Genomic DNA, 24,742 nt, shown 5'->3' with positions numbered 1-24,742 from the left:
ATTATTATTATTATTATTATTATTATTATTATTATTATTAGTATTATTAGTATTATTATTATTATTATTATTATTTTTTTTATCAGGAAACCTGGAGAAACACAATATAAAATCCCTCATGGAGGACTCTTTGAATATATTTCAGCTCCAAATTATTTAGGTGATACTTCAATCAAATCTTTTTCTTGAATCACATTTTTTAAGTCTTTGGAGTTAAAGTTGATTTATTTTTCTGAATTCAGACACAACCCTACAATAGAAAAGAGAACGGTCCCTTTAAATCAAAGACAATTTTAAAATAGTCTTTTAATTCCTGTAGAATATTGTTTCTAGGAGAGATATTAGAATGGATTGGTTGGTTTATGATAACTCTAAACCCTGGTTCCCTCTGGTTTATGTTCTTCTCCGCAACATTCCTTGGATCAAGAGCTCTGCACACACACTCCTTCTACAAGATCAAGTTCAAGGAGTACCCCTTGAACCGTTCTGCTCTTATTCCTGGCATTCTTTAATTTTTGGCAGATTTTTCTAATATTAAAGAACTGTCAACGTTTTTTCATCCTTAGTGGTGATGGTTTTGGATTGGTTTTAAAAAAAATTAGATTTCAAAAATGGACAATTTTGAAAACATTTGCACTTCTCACCCTTTGCCTAATTTTGACCCAAAAAAAGAAAAAATAGACAAAAAACGACCTAAAACTATCTGAAAGCTAACTAAAAACTACATAAAAACTACCTAAAAACTACTTAAGAACTATATAAAAACTACCTAAAAATGACCTAAAAACTACATAAAAACTACATAAAAATGACCTATAAACGACCTAAAAACGACATATAAACGAACTCAAGGCACTGTTCAATTTGAAACCCGATTCACAAAGATATACATTCTCCCCATTTCCTTCATTATCTCTTCTCCATAAATCCGCAGGTGACTTTTACAGAGCCCCACAATGAAAAATTATCAATGTTAATTGAATTGTGCAGTCCATTGTTTTAACAGGATTCAGGGTGAGGGGTACGGAAATCCCAAACAACGGAAGTATTATCTAAAATTAATAATTGAAAAATAATCGCCAAAATCCGCGAAATTGGTCCAAATAGAACCCTTTTTACCTAAACTAAGTCCTAATCAGAAAGACCCGGAATTAATTTACAATTAATCTCAGACGACTTTACAATTTCATTGTACAAATATAATATAAATCTAGTACAAATACGATAATCACAAAATAGCCCTATTTCTGCCAATTCCAAAATCTGGTCTATCTTTTTTTGAGAATTTAAAATTATTATTATTATTATGATTATTGTTATGATTGAATAAAGCTAACGCTTTCTTTTTTACACTCAACTCTGTTAACTAAAAAACATTTACCATGAATAAAAACTATAAGTAAAGTTAAACTATTTATATTTTACGAAGTGAAAATTTCCGTAGATTTAACAAACAACTGCAAAGTCCAGATTTGCGTTCATGGAGGACTGCAGTGGTAATCAGAAACAGGGGAAAGAGTGTCGTCTTCTTTCTTTCTTTCAATTATGACATGTCGCTGCAAGGACACGCCAAGCTTAAGTAAATTGTACGTAAAATTAAAATCTTACTTTTATGTCTTCAATAAATAAACTTCTTTAAATTAAACGTTATTGAGAAGAATTAAAATTTTTTAAATTTTAAATATGTATTTTTTTAATCTGCCAAATCATCAAATAAACCATTAAAATACTACTTTTAAAGCAAAAGACTTGGTTTAAATATAGGATCGTCAAATTTAAAGAGTTTCTGGTCGACTTTACAGTCTCATCCTTTGTGGGTAACCCTTTATGTTAGATATAGATGGGAAAACGGCTGGGCATTTTTTAATGAGTCCGCGGATACCCTGAGCCCGGTGTTAAATCTTATTTAGTTTTTTAAACTCCACGGACAACGTCAAACACTTCAGCGAAAATGTAATTTAATACCAAGCGCGGGTAAACGGCGGGAGTAATTAATTTTTATAAGGAAGAAAATTTTTTGAATTTCTAATGTATGTAACCAAATAAATTTGTATTTCTTATACTTAAACTAGAGGTACTTACAGGTCCCAAAGTGGTAGTATAGAGTTTACCTAGGCTCCTTCTGTCCAATAAGATTTTAGTACAAATTCTACGTTGCCATCTATTGTACACTCTCAGTACAGCTGTATTTTTACGTCACAAGTGTCAACTCAGTTTTTGTGTCTGACAAAACTATTAATAATAGTGATAATTTTAGGGAAAAGTGCTTTACACAGTGAAATAAGTGCAATTTTGTGTGTTCTTTGGTTCCTGTTTTTACACTTTTTTATTAAATCTTGGAAAACATATCAACCAATGTGAGAAAACTTAGCTTTCCTTTTACATTTGACACTTATGACGTCGTGTATAATTGGTCCATTTCTCTGTTGCAACCTATTGTACTTGATAATCTATTTGCTTCTGTCTAGTGTGCAGTGATCTAGAAATTTAAATAGTTTTGGTTTTGAGTGTGGAACCCTGTATTCTGAATCCACTTTTTTATTGCACATTTTTATAATCCTCATTATATTCTTCGCCAGAAATATCTATCATAACTCATGTCTGAACCTTTTAAAATTATTTATATTTGTTTTTCTTTTTTTGTACATAGTTTTTAGATGGTAGATAATTAGTAGTAATTTTATTCCCAGAAATATACATGACAATTAATTGCCAAGTGGGACAAATAAATTAGGAGTTTCATTTAAAAAACCAACTTTTAAAATTTCCAAGGGCAATCCTGGAAGATCAGCCGGCCTAATTTTTGGCAGCCACAGGCCAACTCTATTTATTGGAATGATTTCATTGATTAAAATATCCTCTTCATAATTGCAGCAAACCTTGTTCTTAAAACTTACAAAAAAATTGCAGAACCCTGAAATGTTTCATAGTGTGGGGGGGGGTTCCAAAAATCGTTCTCTAGGACAGACCCAAATTGTATTATTAATTTTGTTAAAATTAGTTTAAATCTAGGTTTTGGAGAAAACTGATAAAAGGGGGTAGGGTAGTGTAGAAGTTTTGGTAACTTTTCTTAAACCAGTTTAAAACACCCTCAACCTTCCTATCTATTTTTACATGGAGCTTGTGTAAAACTGTTTATAAACTCGGGCTCTCCCCATTTTACAACTACTCAATTAGATGAAACTTTACAGAAAAAAAACCAAATGAACTCTAAGAAGCGTGGAGGATACAATGGCGGGGGAGGGACGAGTAGTCAGACTAAACGTCCTCGGCAGGATGAGGACGAGGATGCTCCGGGTACCTTTGAGCAGTACCTCGCTAATATGGAGGATGATGATATGGATTATGAAGATGGTCCGGCTGGGCTTGAAGGACAGGGACCAGAGCAGGAATCTACTTATGACAGGTCTTTAAAAACTCATTTGTCTAAAGCTTTTTCTCAAAATTTTTAAAGACGGGGGAGGGGATTAATTTTGTCTGAAAAATGTACTAATGGACCCCAAATAGTTCATATTTCACCAAAAACTTTATCATTTATAAATGTGCAAAACATGAACAATCTTATTTGTAATGGATTTAACGAAACCATGCTGTTTACATCAAATTCTTGTTATAGAAACATCGGATAGAAATGATATTAATAATTCTTAATCATAAGTCCATTTTAAGAGTATGGAGTAAAGAAATGAGTGTTAGAGAAAAAACCGTCATTCATTGAGCTTAAAAATAGCTTTGAAGGAAGTTTTGACGTAATTTTGAGTATCCCTCCATGTCTGATTCACAACAGTAACCTGAGACCTCTATCTGAGTAACTATGGATTGAAGAGTTTATCTAATAAAGTCGCATGCAGATTTATGCTACATAGTCAAAAAGTTAATCAGTTGAATTCCGCAGCTTTTGAGATTGAAAAAGGCAATATCTTTCTTATAATTTCATCGGGCATGGAACGAGTTTCATTTGAAGTCCCTTCATGTTTATTTAAATATTTTGAATTTCTTGTTTAGATGGGCTCGACCTGCTTTACCTGAACTAGACCCTGCTAAGGATAAACTTGTTTTTCAGCAATTAGAGTTGGATCATTATATAGGTAAACATTGTAATTTGATAAAAAGAATTAAAATCTAAATAAAACTTTTGTAGGGGACGCCAGGCGTGACATGCCGGGGGCTAACGTCGGCCCTGCGCCGATTATGCGAGTGTTCGGCGTTACTGACGACGGAAACTCCATCTGTTGTCATATCCACGGATTTCATCCGTACATTTACGTTCCTGCTCCGGCCGGGTTCGAACCCCGCCACCTTCCCGGGTTCAGGAAATCTTTGAACGCCGCCCTGGTTGCTGACATCAAGAACAACTACCTAAACGTTGTCGACGCTGTGCTGAACGTGGACATGGTTCAGAAGAGCACCATTTACGGATTCCAGGGAAACACAATGATCCCGTTTATCAAGATAACCCTCGCCATCCCTAAACTAGTTGCTGCTTCTAAAAGACTCCTAGAGAAAGGCGATATTTCAATCCCTGAAATTGGTTGTGTTGTCATCAAGGCATTCGAGGCAAATATTGATTTTGAGATCAGGTTTATGGCGGATGCTCATATAGTCGGATGTAACTGGTTGGAACTCCCCCCGGGAACCTGGATGGCAAGGAATAAACTGGACAAAGGTATTTCTAAATGGGACTAAAACGTAAATTCATGTGACTCCATTTAAAAAGGATTCACAACTTTTTATGAGTAACAATGAGGAAAATATCATCTACTTAGAAACGTGTTAAAGTCTCACTGTCAACTTAGTTGTCTCTGCAGTCTGCAGCATAAAATCCGCAAGTGATTTTTAATCAGAAACCGCAATTTTAAATAATCATTTTTTCACTAGAAAAATAGGGTTTTCTTATTTATCCTTGATTAGACAAAGGTATGTATTTTCTTGTATAAGTCTATGCATCAATGCTCCCATTTCTTTATTCAATCTTGTACATACATTGATTAAATCAATGCAATTATGCATGTCAATTCAAATGATAAAACTCGTTTTTAACTCTAATGGTCTCATATCGTACCTGGTAAGATTTGATTTATTTTATTTAAAATATAATTTTGTCTAGGAAAAAATGGATACACGTCCCGAGCCCAGCTAGAGGTAGATGTTGCCTGGGATAAACTGATCTCCCATATACCGGAGGGGGAATGGTCCAAGGTTGCCCCCCTTCGAATCCTCTCCTTTGATATCGAGTGTGCCGGTCGGAAAGGGATATTCCCTGAACCGGAGAAGGATCCAGTCATCCAGATCGCCAACATGGTGATCAGGCAGGGAGAGAGGGAACCCTTTATCAGGAACGTGTTCACCCTGGGCTCATGTGCACAGATCGTTGGATCGCACGTGATCTCCTGTGAGAAGGAGTCAGATCTCCTCGATCAATGGGCAAAGTTTATCCGAGAATGTGATCCTGATATCCTAACCGGATACAATATCAATAACTTCGATCTCCCGTATCTTCTCAAGAGAGCAAAACATCTTCAGGTTCACAATTTTGATTTCCTCGGAAGGGTGGCGAATAAAAGATCCGAAATCAAAGAAACCGTCCTGCAGTCCAAACAGATGGGTAGGAGGGAGAACAAATCTGTAAATATTGACGGACGGGTCTCCTTTGATCTTCTCCTTATCCTGGTTCGTGATTATAAGCTCCGATCCTACACATTGAACGCCGTCTCCTTTCACTTCTTGAACGAGCAGAAGGAAGACGTGCATCACTCTGTAATATCCGATCTTCAACATGGAAATGCTCAATCTCGGCGTCGCCTTGCGGTTTACTGCTTAAAAGATGCCTATCTACCCCTCAGGTACTTTTTGATAAACATTGTTCTCATTTATTTAGTATTATGGTTTCTCGGTTTAAGTTTAGTTATTAGAAATATTTGATAAATTTAAACATTTCTGTAACAGTTTTTAGTGTGTTCGAAAAATATAAGAAATTTAATATCACCCTTTTTCCCTACTTTATACCTCAATATTCATTTCTTCACTTCTCACCTAATTTGTGTGACTTTTTTACTATATTTTACTTCAAACGAAAACTTAACATTTTCTCTTCAGTTCCCAGTAAATCTATATATATATATATATAACTAATAAAGCAATAATCAGAACAGCTTCTCAGTTTTCATATTTATTAATATTTATATATCTCTATATATAAACTATTAATTTCTTTTTATTTGTCTGTTAGTATGTCCGATCCTTACTCATAAACCCGTTCACTGATTTGCCTAAAATTTTGATTGTCGAACTGGTGGACCCACGGGAATTCCCTTAGCTAGGTTTAAAAGTTCGAATCTGAAAAGGTTGCCATCAAAGGGAACATTTAGATTCCAAGTAAGGTTTTCCAAACTAGTCGTTGATAATCTATGTTATTCAGACTATTGGATAAATTGATGTGTGTAATCAACTATATGGAGATGGCCAGGGTGACTGGTGTTCCGCTATCCTACCTCCAGACGAGGGGACAGCAGATCAAGGTTGTGTCCCAGCTGATCAGGAAGGCTATGGAGCAGGATCTGGTGATACCGACCTATCAGTCCCAGGCGTCTGAGGAGAATTATGAAGGAGCAACGGTTATAGATCCAATCAAAGGTTGGATTTTTTTATCATAAACGTTGAAACGCCCACTTTTTTGTGGGACCTCACTTGGCCCTAGGGGAAGTTAATTTTTTGGGTTAATTATGCAAAGTAAATATTCAGAAATACAAGCCCAAGATGGGGCTTCTTGCAGATCTCATCTCACATAAATATAATCACATAATCACATGCAACAACAATAGTTTTTAGCAGAAAAAGATGTGCAACGCGGCGAAGAATGCTGGTTATTTATAAAAATATTTAGTATTTTCAACTTTTTTTCAGTTTAAATACACATTTCAGATGTTTAAGTATATACTTTTTTAAGACTAAATGTTTCATGGGTCTGACCCAATCTTATAAAATATATATAAATACAGGTTGTCCCACATCATATTAGATCGTCAATCGGTCTAAATTACGATTTTCGGGACTTATCAGTAAATTTAAGAAGTATTAATTATTTTGAAAAATTGATTAAGGCTTATTTAAGAATCTTCTTGCGGAAAATGCTAGGTTTTTCGGATATTTTGGGCTTATTTTGGCGTTAAAACTTGGAGATAATTTAATATGATATGAGACGCTCTGTATATAATGGTTCTAGATTACTACAATTTTCGGGGATTTATATATAATCTTTAGAACTATATAATTATTCTAGGTTACTACAATGTTCCTATTGCAACCCTGGATTTCTCCTCTCTGTACCCCTCTATTATGATGGCACACAACCTCTGCTACACCTCTCTGATTCAACCAGGCGCTATTGCTAAGTATAACCTGAGCCCGGAGCAGTATATCAAGACCCCGAGTGGGAATATGTTCGTAAAGAGTGACGTTAGGTAGGGATGATCAACATTATAGGATCAGTTTTGGATATTAATGCAACATTTATAAAAGAAGATTTTTTCTTAAGTTAAAATTGCCATATGGGTATAAAAAAATCTGCCTTGAAACACTGAATTCCGAAGTTTAAAAAAAATCGTGAAAATCCGTTGAAAATTAAACAATTCAGAGGCAAAAAATTATATTTTATACCAAAAATTGTCCAAAATCCCAAGTTTTAAAGATTTTTTAAAATGTTAGGAAGGGGTTGCTCCCGGAGATCCTTGAGTCCCTGCTCAGTGCCAGGAAGAAGGCTAAGGCAGATCTGAAAAATGAAACAGATCCCTTCAAACAGAAGGTCAGTAATAGGTAATATAGGTTTATATGAGGGGAGTGACTTTTAAAGAAAATATATACCACTGCAGTATTGTCAAGGAATTTACACCAAAACTTCGTTTGAAAGATCTGTACTACAGATTTTGCGAGTTGAAATAATTTTAATGGGGATGTCGTTTTTCTTTTATAAGTGACCCCCTCCCCCATTACAAAGACACTAGTTAAACTTTGATTTGGTATCATCATTTTTTCAGCTTAAAGTGTTAAATTCTGACAATAAAATAGTTTCTGTGTGCAGAAATACGCTTATGTCACTAAATGAACCCCCAATTGAAAATATTTCAATTAAAAAAGAAAAACATCATTTCTTAATCTGACAGAGCTTGTAAGGGTTTAGACATTCCACTCTATTTATGGGAACTAAGTTTACACTCATTTCAATTCTGTTTTCAAGGCTTGGTTTATTCCACCCAGAAACTGCAATACAATATTATTGTTGTCGTTGTCGTTGTCGTTGTCGTTGTCGTTGTCGTTGTCGTTGTCGTTGTCGTTGTTGCTGCATTATTTAAAACAAAGTTTTGGGGGGTTTTCTGGTTTTTGTTGTCTTTACGTTTATTAAGTGATATTAGCTTGATAAAAATTAATTGAAAAAAGCAGAGACCGAATCAAAATGTTAGTTTTATGATTTTATGTGAAGATTTTTTTCATGATACTTTATTTTTTATTGAAATTTATTGAAATTAAAAAATTGATTCATTGTGCGCAATATTGTTTAATTTTTATTTTTAATTCAATATTTTGCATGTTTTATTCTGTCCTAGGTTCTTGATGGTCGGCAGTTAGCATTAAAGATCAGTGCTAACTCTGTATATGGGTTTACTGGTGCCCAGGTGGGCAAACTACCTTGTCTTGAGATATCACAATCCGTCACAGCGTTCGGTAGGATTCATTATTATTCTAAACAGTCTGCATTTTTAGATTTTCAGGGTACATCCCGCCGTTTACCCGCACTTTGTCGGTTTACCGGGAAGCAACATTTTTGCCATGAAATTCCATCCACTTAATATAAGATTCTCAAAACCTAGCGTAGAACATGCCAGTTGTTCTCCCGAGTTCCCCAATCAAAAGTCGAGGCGAATCGGTCAAATGGTTCATAAATTATGATCGGACTTACAAACAAACAGAGATTACAACTTTACATACAGGGTTACCCACAAAGGATGAGACTTCAGAGACGACTATACATAATTTATACTGTATTTCCTTATATTTAGGATTCTCTGCAACTTTAAACTGGTTTCTTTCGTATCCATGTTAATAAATAGGCAACCAAGACAATATGCAAGGCAAAAAATTTAATTTAACCTTGTAATCCTCATATTTTATGAGTTGCTGGTTGTCTTTACAGTCTCATCCTTTGTGTGTAACCCTGTATAGTGTATATATGTATATGCAGGATCTTGACAATGACAGGAAGACATATGAAATAAAGTAACGGTTTTTTTTATCATTTGTTAACGTACGAATGATCTTGCATCGTTCAGACTTAAATCTTCTGTAATAGTCAAAATTTTGCATAATTTTCCTAAAGAAAAGTGATAAAAAAAATAATTACGTACAAGACTTCGAAGATTTATGTAAAGCCTCGTGAAGGCTAAAAATTCTTTATCTAAATAAACTGATAAGATTGATTCCCAACTCTAGGTAGGATGATGATAGAGCATACTAAGACGGAGGTTGAGTCCAAGTATACTGTAGAGAACGGATACGAACATGATGCTAAGGTATATTTTTTAAATCAATTCTCCAATATAACATAAAGGGTCAGGGTCAGGGCCAGGGTCAGAGTGAGAGAATGTTTTTGATAATATTTGCTTTTCTTACTCTATGCAAAGTTTTGGCCGTGTAAAAAAATATATGCAAAAAACGAACCAGCCTAATGCACATCACTACCCCCCACACTCATTATATTTGAAAGTTTTGAAGATGTTATCGCTGAAGTTATTTGGGGAAACAACTTTCTAAAAATAAAGTTTTAATTCATTTTGTCCTCTTTTTCTCTTAAACCTTTAAACTTTTAACCTCCTCCGAAACCTTTTTTTGATTAATATGAAACTCATATAATTAAACACCTCATAAGAGATTTTGTTCAAAAATATTTGTTTCCCCAGATGATAGGGGTTTAAGGATTTTATTTTCTCAAGTTGGGATCGAATATTGATTATTCTTAGGGGAAATTAAATGAATTTTGGGTTTAAAAGTATTAAAAAAGGATGACAAATTTGCCCGTCGATTTGTAAGTTTCATTTTAAAAATCATTTCTTAAAAGATACTTAGAAATATAATCTTGATTAAGTTTTGAATTGATGTTTAGGTTATATACGGAGACACAGACTCTGTAATGGTTAGGTTCGGAGTATCTACTGTAGCAGAGGCCATGAAGTTAGGAAGAGAGGCAGCTGTAACAGTGACTGAGAGTTTTATTAAACCCATTAAACTTGAGTTTGAAAAGGTTTATTTCCCGTATTTACTGATCAATAAGAAGAGGTATGCCGGGTTATATTTCACAAGACCTGAAACCTACGACAAGGTGGATTGTAAAGGCATAGAGACCGTAAGAAGAGATAACTGTCCTTTGGTCGCCAAGATGATGAACAATTGCCTGCAGCAGATCTTGATCGAGAGGAACCCTGATGGAGCCGTGGAGTACGTCAAGCAGACCATCTCCGACCTCCTGTGTAACCGGGTGGATATATCCCAATTGGTGATCACCAAGGAGTTGACCAAGTCTGACAAGGAGTACACAGCTAAGCAAGCCCACGTAGAACTAGCCGCGAAAATGCGCAAGAGAGATCCAGGAAATGCGCCAAAACTCGGAGATCGTGTTCCCTACGTCATTATATCCGCAAGCAAAGGCACCCCGGCCTATGCTAAAGCGGAAGACCCTATTTACGTTCTAGAAAACAATGTTTCAATTGATTTTCAACATTATCTAACTAACATGTTATCCAAACCTCTTCTCCGTCTGTTTGAACCTATACTCGGAGAGAGTAAAGCTGAATCCGTCCTGCTGAGAGGCGAACACACCATGACAAAGACGGTTGTAACGAGTAAGGTAAGCGCACTTGCCGCGTTTACGAAGAAGAAGATGACCTGCTTAGGTTGTAAGGTTCCCTTGGCTGTAGAAACAGATGCTGTTTGTCCACATTGTAAACCCAGGTTAGATTTAAATCCTCATAAACCTTTAAAAAATAATGGATTAAAATCTTTGTTTTTATTTTCGACTCGTTTTTAATTTTTACCATTATCCAGGGAGTCTGAGATATATCAGAAGCATATTGCGGAGACAGCGTCCCTAGAAGACAGATTTTCTAAGCTATGGACACAATGCCAGCGTTGTCAGGTATTTATATCCTTCCTCCCAATAAAATCAGAAAGACCCACGCGGATCACAAAATAAAGGGTTTCCATCACAAAATTATGGAGTCTATATATTTTATTTGCTATGGTAGTATTTTTAAAAATTTAAACCCATCAAATTATACAACGCCGTGAAGTTTTTGGGCAATAATGTTCTCTTTACTGAGAAGGTTTAGGCCCTCGTATGGGCATTCTTCTCTCATGTCGAATTCTAGCTTTAAATCTCATGTAACATAAGATTTTGACTCTCCGCTTCAAGTGCATCTGATCAGAGTTATCTTTTTTTTTCTACCTGAAAATTGATTATTTTTAATTGTGACTAGGGATCAGAATTTGACATTCAAAAGATTACCACGACAATATATTCCTTAGATATAGGTTTAAGGGGTTCCGTTGTAAAAAGTACAGGTCACTTGAAATTACGTCTGCAGGTCCTTTAATTATATTACATTAGGGGAGTTTGCACGAGGAGGTCCTCTGCACGAGCAGGGACTGTCCCATCTTCTACCTCAGGAAGAAGATCCAGTTAGATCTCGGCAACCACGAGAAGGTCGTTAAAAGATTTGGACTTCCGGACTGGTGAAACGCCACTTCCGGTCTGGTGAAACATTACTTCCGGTCTGGTGAAACACTACTTCCGGACTGGTGAAACATCACTTCCGGTTTTATATAAATTCAAGTTTCCAGAAAGTATTTAAACCATTTCATCCGTTTCTGGATTATTTGTAGTTTAAATTGACATAATTCAGAATTTCTTTTCTCAAGTTTTTGAGTGCCTTTAAATTCAAGTTTATTACAAGATTTGAAAGTAAGATTGTTTTTATCAAGATCTGTAGGAGGGGGATTTCATGCCTTTATGTACATATTGAACAATGTACACATTGTATTCAAATTATTTCTTATTTTACTCTGTACACTGCAGTGCATATACCATTGAAATTTATTGTGAGTACAAATTCATTGAACCAGTGTAGAATAAAAAGCACAAACGTATGTATTTTATTTTCATTTTCAGATTATCAACGGCTGTGTTTAGCGTAGTGAAAATGTCTAATTTTAATTTTGATCAACAGTTGACGGATGCGCTGAAATTAGGTCATTTTTAACTACGTTCTTTTGTCAATTTTATTCATTGTTTATTTATTTGTTTGTCAATTTTGTTTATTGTTCATTGTCTTTAAGTTTGTAAATTTAATTTATTGTTTATGTTCTTGTTTGTCAATGTTGTTTATTGTTTATTGTTGTTTGTTAGTTTTGTTTATTGTTTTTGTTTGTCATTTTTTTTTTTTTATTGTTGTTGTTTGTCAATTTTGTTTATTGTTTATTTTTTTCTTTATCAATTTTGTTTATTGTTTTTGTTTGTCAATTTTATTTATTGTTAATTGTTTTTGTCAATTTTGTTTATTGTTTATTGTTTTTGTTTGTCAATTTTGATCATTGTTTATTGTTTTTGTTTGTCAATTTTGTTTATTGTTTTTGTTTGTCAATTTTGATCATTGTTTATTGTTTTTGTTTGTCAATTTTATTTATTGTTTATTTTTTTGTTTTGTCAAATTTTAATGAAGTCGAGGAAAATGTTTGTAATTCCAATTTAGATGATAAGGGGTAATATTTTTAGGGTCTAACAATATGCATTGGAAGATTTACAAGGAAATTGTAAAATTGCCATTTTTTTCAAGTCTTGCAAGTTTTAGCTTTAGAAACCCAATAAAATAAATAATAATTTACAAGATTCCTTTTTTAATTTTTTCTTCATTAATGCCTTTTACTTTCTCTTGCTTTTTGTTTCATTGTTTTTTGTTTGTCATTATTTTTTTTTTAGATTCTACTTTGAATAGTTCCATTTATTTTAGATTCTACTTTGAATAGTTCCATCTCCCGTTTAAGTTTAAAACCAACCTCGAGAGGAAACCTTTCAGGTAAACTGACTGAACAACAATCATCGCAAAATCTGATTTTATATTCACCATATCTTTGCAAGGTTTAACCTTTCTTATTTGGAACTATGTGACTGTAACATAATCCATAGTTTGAAATATCAAAGATTAAAACATATGAATTTGTGGCAATTGTTAATTTTTACAGTTAAATCATGATGAAGTTAAAAATGTACCAATCATTAATTTATTCAAAGCAAATAAAAAGCAACATTGAAAATAGTTTTTTGCGAATTTAGAGGTCATAACTCAGCAAGAGAGGTCGATTTTTTTTATTTAAGCATATGTTAAAAACCGCTAATTACCGTCTTTAATCTTTTGTTTCTTCTATAACTTGTTTGTTTTAAGGCCAAAAATCTAATTTTCGTAGTTGCTCTAACAATACTGTTTTTGTCTTAACCCTATTCCTGTAACATTTCTGATTTCTGTTATATGGAAGAGGGGGGGATGGAGTATTGTTTTTCAATTGTATTTAAGAAAACTTTAGAATTGCTATTTTTCATCTTAAAAGTACACTTAGTTTCACCCTTGTATTAAATTGGTATTTGAACAAAATTACATTGTAATGCTTATTCTTAGGTTCCATTTGATTTTGATGCGGATCCGAATTCGGATTTATCCTGTAGATAAATGGTTACAAATCAAGCTAATAAATATTTTAAAAAAAACTTATGCTAAATGAGTTGATTAACTTGATTTACGTAACAATAATTAGAAAGGGTTTAAAAGTATCTCATTATTTTACAATTGAAACGTATGTTTATAAAGCAAAAGGTTTTTTTTCATTGTTATTGTTGTTATTTACCGCTGATTCCTTTTGAATTTTATCTCTTATTTTTTTTATGTGCAACCATAAACTCTGCTTTGTGGCCCCGACATCTGGTCTTCTTGACCCCCACCCTTCCTAACAATTTTGGCAACCTCGTGTTAGGTTAGGTTAGGTTAGGTTAGGTTGAGATAAATAATAAGTCACGTGAGGGTCCGCATCACCTTGACTCAGATTTTACTGTGTGTGTTTGTAGGAATTGGTTTGAACAGATCCCGCTCTGCTTCCCGTGTATCTCCGTCCCTACTCTCATCCAAACCTAAACAGTTCAGTCGGAGCAAATCTCCTGCTAGATCTAAAACTCCAACCAGGAAAATAGATTTATTAGATCTTTGTTAGTTTTCAAACCAGACATGGGAACGCTTGTAGTGCGGATATCGAGACCAATGCTTAATCTCGATCTTTTGTTAATCTGCAGATTAATTTAATCTTGATTCGATATCCTGCATTGTAATCGTACCCTGTATGAGTTAAAGAGAGTTTTGGTTAAAACGAAGATATGGAATGGTATAGTTTTTATAATTCTTCAAATAAAAAGTGCCCACAGTGGATATCATGATCAAGCGATCGGGATTATGAATATTCAACACAAAGTTTCCCAGTTCAGAACTATTGTGTTTTGAATTACGGGATGAGACATTGATCTGTAAATTTAATTGTGCCCGATATCCTTATCTAGCGTTTAGATCAACAATATACTCCACAGACAAGTTCACACCTCAAGTTTTCATTTTAACCCGTTATTTTGCTAAGTTCAAAATGTTCAATGTTTTAAGCAAAAAATGTTGTGTTCACACTGCTGAAAATGAACCATCAGGATTCAAGTCAAAACACCTAATTTTTTCCTTCGGAAATATATAAATATGCAGGCTTCTGAGTTATAATCTAAATTTTCAGAAAAAGCCACCTAGGGAATTTTAATTAAATCCATTTTAAAGAAATTGTAGAAATCAAGTGCATTTTTAAGCCTAAGCTCAATCATAATTGTAGGTTCAAAGATTTATCAAGATTAATCTGTGTTTTTGTGATATTTTTAGAACCGTTGATAGCATGATCCCCAAATTTTGTGAATTTTCCTTAACAGTCATAAGTTTAGCAAAAAAAATCAAATGAACTGTATAATTACCCAATTACTGGCTAAAAAAGACTTTTTAAAGTAAAATAAATAAAAAAATACACCAAAAAAAACTTTTTCGGGCCGCATTTTGACAGTCAGGCAGTTGACTTAAAGGTTTGATTTTTTGCTACAATAAGTTTCATGGCTGTTAAAGAAAAATAAAAAAAATTTGGAAACCATGTCATATACTAATAAAAAATATCGTCAAAAAACCCAGAAGAAGCAGATTAAAGTCTTGAAACGAAATTTTTGTTTAGCTTGTAACTTAACCTGTAAATGCACTTGATTTCTACAATTTCCTAAAAAGATGATTTGCTCAAAATTCCCTTGGTGGCATTTTCTGAAAATTGAGAATATAACTCAGTAGCCTGCATATAAACATATTCCAAAGAAAAAGTTTAGGTGTTTTGACTTAAAACCTGATGGTCCATTCTCAGCAGTGTGCGTTCTGCACGCATTTACATAATTTATATTTTGATTTCTTTAGAATAAAAAGTAAATCCTAAATTTAAATCAATAATTTGAAAATCCGCAATTTTTTAAAGGAGTTTATTTGGGATAAAAATGTTTTAAGCGTTTGAAAAATCTGTTTTACATAGGATTGGAGTTCCAGAGGTAAGGTTTTGAATTAATATTTTGATTTGTAAAATCCGAAGTTTCATAACGAATAGTGATATTTTAACGTTGATAATAGTGATATTTTAACGTTGATAATAGTGATATTTTAACGTTGATGCAATGAATAAAAAAATTCGAAAACGCGCTTGAAATTATAAAAGCATCGTTTTTCCTTAACAAATTAAATATTTTAGCAAATAGTTCTGGTTTACACTATGCGCAGTGCACAGTGTACAGTGTACAAGCAGTGTTCATGTTCATTCATGTACAGATTTTCAAGGTTTCAATTAAGTTCCATTTCCAACTAACGCCATGTTGTTGTAATCAATAAAGTTTAGAAGTGAAGTACACATTCACAAATTCAAAACTATATGAAAAGTGTTTTTACCGTCGCTATAGTTTACTTTCTAATCCAATGATAATGAAGATGCAATTTATTGACCTTTGGCAGATTGTACATTGTAATTTACATAGTGAAGTATACTGAACAAGGAACATTTGAGTTCCTACCCTATTAATGTACTGTGCATGTGTATAACATTGTACATGTATTGTACAATTTGCATGATGCTTAATTATGCATCTGTACATTTAAGGTTTACAAGAGAAATCAGACCGGAGCTGACAGATTTATTCCTAACCGCAGTACAACGGACATGGAGTTTGCATCTCACAGCCTCGCAACCTCCGAGGAGGATACGGATACTCTATCCTCAACCCAACTAGAGAGAAGGAGGTACCTGGAGGAGAACCTAAACCTTAACAACCAACCTGGAGATTCAAGGATTCTTTCTTTCAAATCAAAAGCTCCGGCTGCCAAGGAAACACGATGAACAATTTTATATTTTATCCTTGAAAAAAAGGAACAAATAAACTACCAATTTTACTTTTAAATGTTTTTTTTCTACAAAAAAATTTCTTCATTACACCTTCATTTTTTCGAATAGTTCACAATTGATAAATGTTCAAAGAATTACTTCTAGTGCATTCAATACAAATTATTTTCATCCTTCTTCTGATTTCTTTTTTGTCCAAACCTTTTTTCTTTTCCCCAGAAATCAGCACTAAAATATAAAGAATGAAAGTTTATACAGAAAAAGGAGACTTCTTGAAATGGAAAAACATACGGTTACCTTGGGTCTTCTCTTATAGAAAATTGATCTTTATCGTGTTAGGACGGATATCAGAACAATATGAAAATCTTGTATTCAGCTGGAAAACCAGCAGCTCCTAAAGCCTCCAATACCAGGTTTTTGAGACAGCAATTTATATTTCTTAAAGGAACTGTAAGCGAAATTTTAAGTTATTCTTTATTCAAAGATGGCAATTCCAGATTTACTACGATACCCCTTAAAGCTTTGCCGGATCAAGTCCCTTAAAACATGTGACTTAATGTGCTTAGCGCGTCCTCGACAAATTTTCCCGATTTAAGGCATTCAACTTCAATTTAAAAGTTTGCAGGGAATATCGAGTTTAGTCGCTGAAGCTAAGCGCTATTACAATCAAAAAAATTTCTTTCTTTTAATTTCTTCAACTCATTTCTCAGGTTCTCCTGTATGTTTATTGTAATGTTATTGTTAACTTTTTAAAAATTTGAAAATACAAAGCTAACAAATGGAGGGAAATTTCTTCGAATTATAATTTTTATATTTATATTTAATATATAGGTACAAGTGTTTAGTACAGCTGGGAGAATCCTATATGCTCCTGATATGATGAATATATATATATATTTAGACAGGTCTCTAGTACAGCTGAGAGAATCCTAGATGCTCCTGATATGATGAATATATATATATATATATTTAGACAAGTGTCTAGTACAGCTGAGAGAATCCTAGATGCTCCTGATATGATGAATATATATATATATTATTTAGACAGGTCTCTAGTACAGCTGAGAGAATCCTAGATGCTCCTGATATGATGAATGACTTCTATCTTCATCTCATTGATTGGTCGAGTCTGAACCATGTTGCTGTAGCGCTGAACGGGGGAATGTATATCTGGAACGCTACGGATGGAACGATCCTTCAACTGTTCCAAGATGAGGAGGAACAGTATGTTAGTAGTGTTAAATGGGTTAAGGTTTGTACATCGGTTTAAGAATTTTATTTTTTCATTTTTTTTTTAAATTGGTTAGTTCTAGGGAGCGGGGCTGGTAGGTTGGACCTAGATTAAAATTTTTCAGACTTTGGGACTTTTTAATAGATCTAATTTTAAACCAGTAAATCACTGCGATATCTTACAAAGTCGAGTCTAATTCTAGGGCTAGACTAGACAATTAAATCGAGCCCTGAGAAATCGTATTTTAAAACTTCACATTATCTAATTCTAGAATTATTTAATTATTTCACTTTATGATGGCGAAATGCAAGTTTCTAAAAGTCTGATTTGAATTTTTGGTTTTTTTTCCTAGGAAGGAAACGTGCTGGGAGTGGGGGACAGCGAGGGGAACGTTCAGCTCTGGGATGTTGCAAACACTAAGATTATCCGAACTATGCGAGGGCATTCTGGACGGATTGCAACCATGGACTGGAACCAGCATATTCTGGCTAGCGGAGGCAGGGAGGGAGATATTCATCTTCATGATGTTAGGATAGGAGATCATCATGTTGCTACTCTTAGAGGACATTCTCAGGTATACAGGGGGGAGGGGGTGGTATTGTAGAAGTATGAACTTCTGTACTTTAAATATTCTTTTTACTGCATGTATATTGTATATTGTACATTGTACATTGTACATTGTACATTGTACACTGCTGTATTAAATGTTTACTAATTTGATAATACTGCATAAATTAGAAAGATTAAAACTAAACAGTTCTCTTCTCTTCTTTCTTCTATTCTCCTTTTCTCTTCTCTTCTTTCTTCTATTCTCCTTTTCTCTTCTCTTCTCTTCTTTCTTCTTTTCTTTTCTCTTTTGTTCTGTTCTGTTCTGTTCTGTTCTGTTCTGTTCTGTTCTGTTCTGTTCTGTTCTATATACTACTACAACGTATCCTAAAGATTGCATCATCATACATACTTCTTTATACTTCTATATACTAATACAACGTATCCTGAAGATTGCATGAGCATGAAACATAATGCTGATACAATAAAAATATAAATCATGTGTTGAAGACATTTTTCTTACAACTACAAAGTATGTACTGTAATGTATTGTGTACAGGAGGTCTGTGGATTAACCTGGTCTCCTCATGGTAACTATCTGGCTAGCGGCGGTAACGATAATACGGTTCAACTGTGGGACCCGGCGGTTCTCCGCCCTATCAAGAGTATAACGGAGCACTTGTCGGCGGTGAAAGCTGTCTCCTGGTGTCCATGGCAGGCGGGTGTGTTGGCTACCGCCGGCGGTACAATCGATAGAACTATCAGGTCAACAGTTTTATTTTTTACGCCGTTTGTGAGTTTTTTTTTAATATAACCCAACCAACTAAGAAATAAACAAAAAGACCAGCAAATATAGTAATAAAGTAAGCACTATGTGTATTGTATGATATGTATTCATAAGATCAGTTCTGAAAGAGGGAGTGAAAAATATTTTTGGTTTGATCTGGATTGAAAATAATTTCAAAGACTTTTACGTCTTCAGACCATATATCGTTTAAAGAAGATTTTCTTATTATTTTTTAAGTTTTTTAAATCCATGTTTTATTATATTGTTTATAGGTTGTGGAATACTGCAAACATGACCCAAATAAACAGTTTAGATACAGGTATACAAATATTTGAATATGAAACATATCATGGATCTCAAGTAACACTAGGCTTTGGGGGCGCGCCTCCTTTCCCATTAATAATTTCAACTTTTGACAGTGCTCAGAAAGTCGTCATTTAATTTTTCTCTCAATTTTTCGCGCTTTTTTTGTTTTCGTTCATTTTCTAAAATAGTAAATGTCGACATATCTTGGCTTCTATAATACAAGGAAATAAATGATAAAGATCGATTTGAAAACCAGAAATATTAGAGGCACTTAAAACTCCTTCTTATAGCAATCACTAAAAATTGATTTGATTTGATTTGATTTGATTTGATTTGATTTGATTTGATTTGATTTGATTTGATTTGGTTTGGTTTGGTTTGGTTTGGTTTGGTTTGGTTTGGTTTGGTTTGATTTGATTTGATAGTTAGTCGCCAATGAGTCAGTCCTAGTAGAAAGAGAAGCTAAGACAATATATTGTATATACTAGTCAAATGTAAACAATAACAATAGCGATAATATTGCGTACTGTATAAATAAATGGGAAGCTGTCCATTGTGAACCTACCTCCACAATATACAGTGGTAGGCGATTATATCAATACAATGAAGACGACTTTCGGATTTAATTTTGATTTCGATTCGCTGTTAAACAGCATGGATACACATAAACATAGAAGTCAAGAGAAGCTTTCAATTAAAATGCTTCTCTTTTTTTATTATTTGTATAAACTAGTAATTCGAAAAAAGCTTGTTGACCATCAACACTTAAATTAAAAAGTCGTCTTCATTGTATTGATGTATTCGCTTACCACCGTAGACATCTTGCCACGCCTCCACCTGGTGGTATCTCTTCATCATAAGTTTTGGAGGCCGGGTGGAGGTCGCTCATGGGCGGCCTAGGTCTCCCATATCAAGGGTTTTTAAGATTTAACCACTTATTCTTATATATGATGAACTTATTTATTTTTCCATGCATTTAATCCTAGGTAGCCAAGTATCCAGTATAGTCTGGAACACGGAGTACAAGGAACTAGTGTCCGGACACGGATTCAGTCAGAACCAACTCACAGTTTGGAAATATCCTAGTCTAGCCAAGGTGAATAATAAAACCATTAAATTTAGCTCAGATTTTCTTCTTAAAATTTTATTTAGAGAAACTGTGCACTGGTAATTTCAAGTAAATCTCTATTTATGGCGTGGAATGTCTGATTCACAACTATTTATTATTTTTAAATTTGGTGTCTCTTGTAATTGGCTTGCACATTTTTACTGTAGAAACAATTTAAATCTTTTCAAGATATAAAAATGATGATATCTTTCACATTATTGATAAGATAAAGGAGAATTGAATAGAAGGAGGGGGGGATAAGGTTTCCGTACACTTTGCTGTGACGTTTTTGGACTGCTGAAGAACTAGTTTTTGCGTAACAACAATAACAAAGGCAGCCGATCTAATGTAAACAAACATGAGTTAGTATACGGTGAATCTTCATCTAACGCCAGAGATGTGCCAGATGTCTGTTTATTATTTGTGTTATTGTTTACAATCTTTATTATTGTTGTTACGCAAAAACTAGTTCTTCAGCAGTCCAAAAACGTCACAGCAAAGTGTACGGAAACCTTATCCCCCCCTCCTTCTATTCAATTCTCCTTGGATAAGATAAAGGTTGAAAAGGTACTGTTTTAAATAACTTGAAACCCAGGGAACAAGATTTTTATTTCATACAATCCTGCTTAGGTTTTAAATCCTTGTGCACTGTTCTGTGGTGTTACACTAAAGGGGTTTCAAGTTAAAAAAATGTCTTACATTTTTATAGGTCTACTTGGATTTACTAGATATATGGCAATAACCCCCGCTTACCATAAGGATAATCTTGAAGATTTTTGATAGTGATCCCAAATGTGTACGCTCTCGCACAAAAATCTATCAGGGTTTTGTCAATTACTCCTTCCAAAATTTCTAAAATGTATATTACATGCCTAAGGCTTTAAAAAATAAAATTGAGTCTGTATGGCAAAATCTAAGGTCAAAAGCTAAGCGGATCCGAACTTTAAAATTGATGCATGATTTTCATATCTGTTTGTATATCTGTGATATTGATTAATCTGTTCTCTAGGTTACTGACCTGAATGGACACACTAGCCGAGTTCTACTTCTAGTTTCATCACCAGATGGAAGCAGTGTCGCTAGTGTAGCAGCTGATGAAACCATCAGGTTCTGGAATATCTGGCCTCGCCAGGTTAAAGAGAAGAAACCTCTTGGAAAATCTGGACGCAGCCATCCTGTTTCTCTGCTGGCACAGAGCATTCGATAATACTCATTCAGTTCTCTTAAATTTGAAAATAATATTTTATCTTTTCCTCTTCTCTCCATTCTCTTTCATTCTCCTACCCCCTCCCCTCTTGGCTGTTCCTTCTCTCCCCGCCTCTCGTGTCTATTCCTTCTGTTGTGTTATTTTTAAAACCTTTCCAGTTTTCTCGTCCCTAATATCTTTCTCTGTCTGTCTCTAATTGCATTCCCAAAATGCGCTAGAAAAAATATTTTATTTAAATTTTTGTGATCTCATTAATTTACGCTTATAAACTCGACTGAAAATAAATATTTTTACAGTACCAGTATTAAATGTCTCGTCTGTTTTTTAGTGTATATAAATATTTCTAAAACGACCAACTGCACCGCCATCGACCCAGAGACATTTCTCAAACTTATCCTTTGCAATCTAAAAGATACAAATATTAAAATATTTCTTTAGATAAAGAAGTTACAGGGTGATTTTTTCAACAAAAAAAAACTGATCCTGGTTCAGCCCTTGAAACAAACCAAAGATACGGTTCCAGTCCGGATCTTTTTTTCTAATAAGTTCGGATATTTAAAAATGGAAGCCGTCGGAAGTGCCAGATTCTATATATCCATGGACTCCGACAGGAGATATGAAAAATTTGACTTAATATCCAGTTCCTAGGTCATCAAATTAGTGTACATGCAAAATTATCACCGGCTACCACTATATTTGTCTGAGAAATTGAAAAATGTATATAATTATTAACTTTTTTGATGAAATGTAAAATGTTTAATTTTTTTTCTTTTTTTATGTTATTTTATGAAACTTGATGGACCATTCAGGGTTTGGGAAGTTTTTATTAATCTCATAAGATAACGGTTGGACAAGGTTTTGGTTGATATTTTGCCCCTTCCATACGGATCCGTGAATCCGCATATTTTTGATGATCTGGATCCGGGTCCTAAGCACTGCTTTCCTCTCAAACACTGCACTGGTTGAGTCGAGATTATTTAATTAGGTTGGTTATGCGCTCCAATGTTCGGAAAATGTCTCCTTAGAATAGATAGATAGAATCCGCATACGACGTCACTGATTATAGAAGCGAGCAAGACGTCATATGCGGATTCTATTTAAGCGAAGGAGACGACATTTTCCATACATTAGAGCGCATCCAGAGTAACCAACCTTAAGTCAATGGGTAGGATTATCAAACCTGTATTAATTCTTAATCCTAACTTTTAAAAGAAATTCTTAACTGAATCTAAAATGTTGCAAATTTTAATGTTCTTAAAGAGTAGTTTTATGCAAGATTGCAATGAAAATTGTTAAGTTCTTTGCAAATTCGTAGATTTCCAAGATTTCTTTATAAATGGCGCGTTTGTGAAAATGTTAGTGACTATCAAATAAGCTTGAATTTTTTTAATCTTATCTGCGTCAAAAACAAGTTTTTTTCTTTTTCACAAACAATTACTGTCCTTATTGGTGCAGTGTAATGGTACTACAGATAAGATAAGACAGTTATGGACTCGGTATAGTGTATTATATATATTCAATTATAATATCTATGACCAACAATAGTTGTTTAGAAACAAAATTTGATGGAACTATTTAAATATTATTTGTTATTTTTTATAATTTCCCTCTGCTTATTTTTAAACACAAAAAAGGGTTGCTAACAAAGAAGCAACTTCAATAATTAACCTAGAACTCTTAAAACTCTGAGATTTGACAGTTTTAGTGATTAAAACACTATTAAGCAGGCTTATTAATCATTCTAAGCTGAAAACTTTAGAATCGTGGATATCAGGATTAAGGCTTAAACCACTCTTTTTCTTAATATCCAGTTTAAGTAATGCTTGTTCTCCACATGAATTTAAACTCCAGAGAAGCTAATCGATCGGATATCTGGATATTTCATTCTAAAGTTTTCAGCTCAGGTATTTTAAAAGTGTAGTCCGTCTTTGTATTTTAAATAATAAAAAATCGAGTGAACTTCTCGTTTCTGGGAATATAATTTAACTATCCAAGAACCTAGTAAGGATTGTTTTTATAGTGATATGTCTGATTTACAACGGAACCTCTCATTTGATCTAGGATGAATTAGATATCTTTTTTTCTGAAAATTGATTTTAAATTGTGGACTTTCTGATCTTTGATGCAGAGGCAATAAAGAAAACTTTAAGAATAAATCAAATTTTAAGAAGAATGAAGATATCTATCTTATTGTTACTCAGCTAGAGGTTAAAATAAGGTACCACAATAAAACCGACATTCCATGTTGAGGTTAACTTTAAAACCATTAACAGATCTGTCAAAGAAATTAATAAGGTAAAAATGTAGCAAAGAAATCTTAGACAATTTCATGTTAAAAACAACAACAACGATTTTATTTAGAAATCTGAATTGCAAAATGGTCATGACAAAAAAGATTGAGCTGGCAGCGCAGTGGCAAATATGTAATTTAAAAATTTAATTTGTTTATTTAGACAATATTTGAAATTATAAGGTCTAGTGATTTGACACATTTAAACTTTCCCTAACACTGAGATTTAATACGACATGCATTGTGGGGGGGGGGGGTATCATTGTTAATCTTTATGAATAGTTAATTCTAGAACTGCTAATTAATATCTTTGTTTTAAAGATATAGAGCGAAACTTTATTTGTCGTGGTTTGATTTCGAAGAGAAAGTTTTGATCTTAAGTTAAGAACTTTTAAAGGATATAGTTAGTTAATCTCTAGTTTAAGCAATTGCTTAATGGTGAAACATCCGTTATCGGGATCTGAGGATTTAAGCCCCCTCCCCTACTTAGAATATTTTGTAATTTTGGTATCATAACTATTGCAATTTTAGCTTGAATTTGATGTTTAAAAGAAACTTTTATAATTTTTTATTTGTTAAAGTTTTAGTTTGAATTTGATGATACAGACTTTCATATGCAACTCACTAATTAAAATCAAAGCAAGAGTCTTACAGTCTAAAACTGGATTATTTGGTTGTATGACCTAAAGGTTCGATTCAACTTATTGGTTTCCACAGTGTTTTTATTCCTAAAT

At 33.7% G+C, this 24,742-nt stretch overlaps 2 protein-coding genes across 2 annotated transcripts in view; both read left to right on the top strand.

The window, feature by feature from the left end:
• The window catches only part of LOC111698993 (cell division cycle protein 20 homolog), a 25,883-nt gene extending 3,861 nt beyond the window's left edge, over nt 1–22,022 (top strand). The window contains exons 2-14 of the mRNA XM_023469505.1: nt 10,322–10,326; nt 12,215–12,294; nt 13,053–13,118; nt 14,159–14,273; nt 15,679–15,694; nt 16,294–16,518; nt 16,873–16,946; nt 17,578–17,785; nt 18,117–18,338; nt 18,870–19,075; nt 19,370–19,416; nt 20,390–20,499; nt 21,521–22,022. Of these exons, the coding sequence (XP_023325273.1) occupies nt 12,246–12,294; nt 13,053–13,118; nt 14,159–14,273; nt 15,679–15,694; nt 16,294–16,518; nt 16,873–16,946; nt 17,578–17,785; nt 18,117–18,338; nt 18,870–19,075; nt 19,370–19,416; nt 20,390–20,499; nt 21,521–21,718 (1,536 nt within the window). The 5' untranslated portion in view covers nt 10,322–10,326; nt 12,215–12,245 and the 3' untranslated portion in view covers nt 21,719–22,022. The remainder of the gene's footprint in view (nt 1–10,321; nt 10,327–12,214; nt 12,295–13,052; nt 13,119–14,158; nt 14,274–15,678; nt 15,695–16,293; nt 16,519–16,872; nt 16,947–17,577; nt 17,786–18,116; nt 18,339–18,869; nt 19,076–19,369; nt 19,417–20,389; nt 20,500–21,520) is intronic.
• LOC111698992 (DNA polymerase delta catalytic subunit) lies at nt 3,172–12,213 on the top strand. The gene is made up of 12 exons (XM_023469504.1): nt 3,172–3,406; nt 4,006–4,088; nt 4,142–4,666; nt 5,108–5,843; nt 6,419–6,633; nt 7,280–7,460; nt 7,705–7,801; nt 8,601–8,718; nt 9,484–9,563; nt 10,154–10,998; nt 11,092–11,182; nt 11,654–12,213. The coding sequence occupies exons 1-12, from the start codon at nt 3,204–3,206 to the stop codon at nt 11,780–11,782; spliced, it is 3,303 nt and encodes a 1,100-aa protein (XP_023325272.1). The 5' UTR covers nt 3,172–3,203; the 3' UTR covers nt 11,783–12,213.
• Nucleotides 22,023–24,742: the final 2,720 nt, after the last annotated feature.

This window comes from Eurytemora carolleeae, unplaced genomic scaffold (genome assembly GCF_000591075.1).
Source record: "Eurytemora carolleeae unplaced genomic scaffold, Eaff_2.0 scaffold129, whole genome shotgun sequence".
Classification (NCBI taxonomy): Eukaryota; Metazoa; Arthropoda; class Copepoda; order Calanoida; family Temoridae; genus Eurytemora; species Eurytemora carolleeae.
The sequence above is the reverse complement of the archived record's forward strand: the minus strand, read 5'-3'. Positions and strand labels throughout refer to the sequence as shown.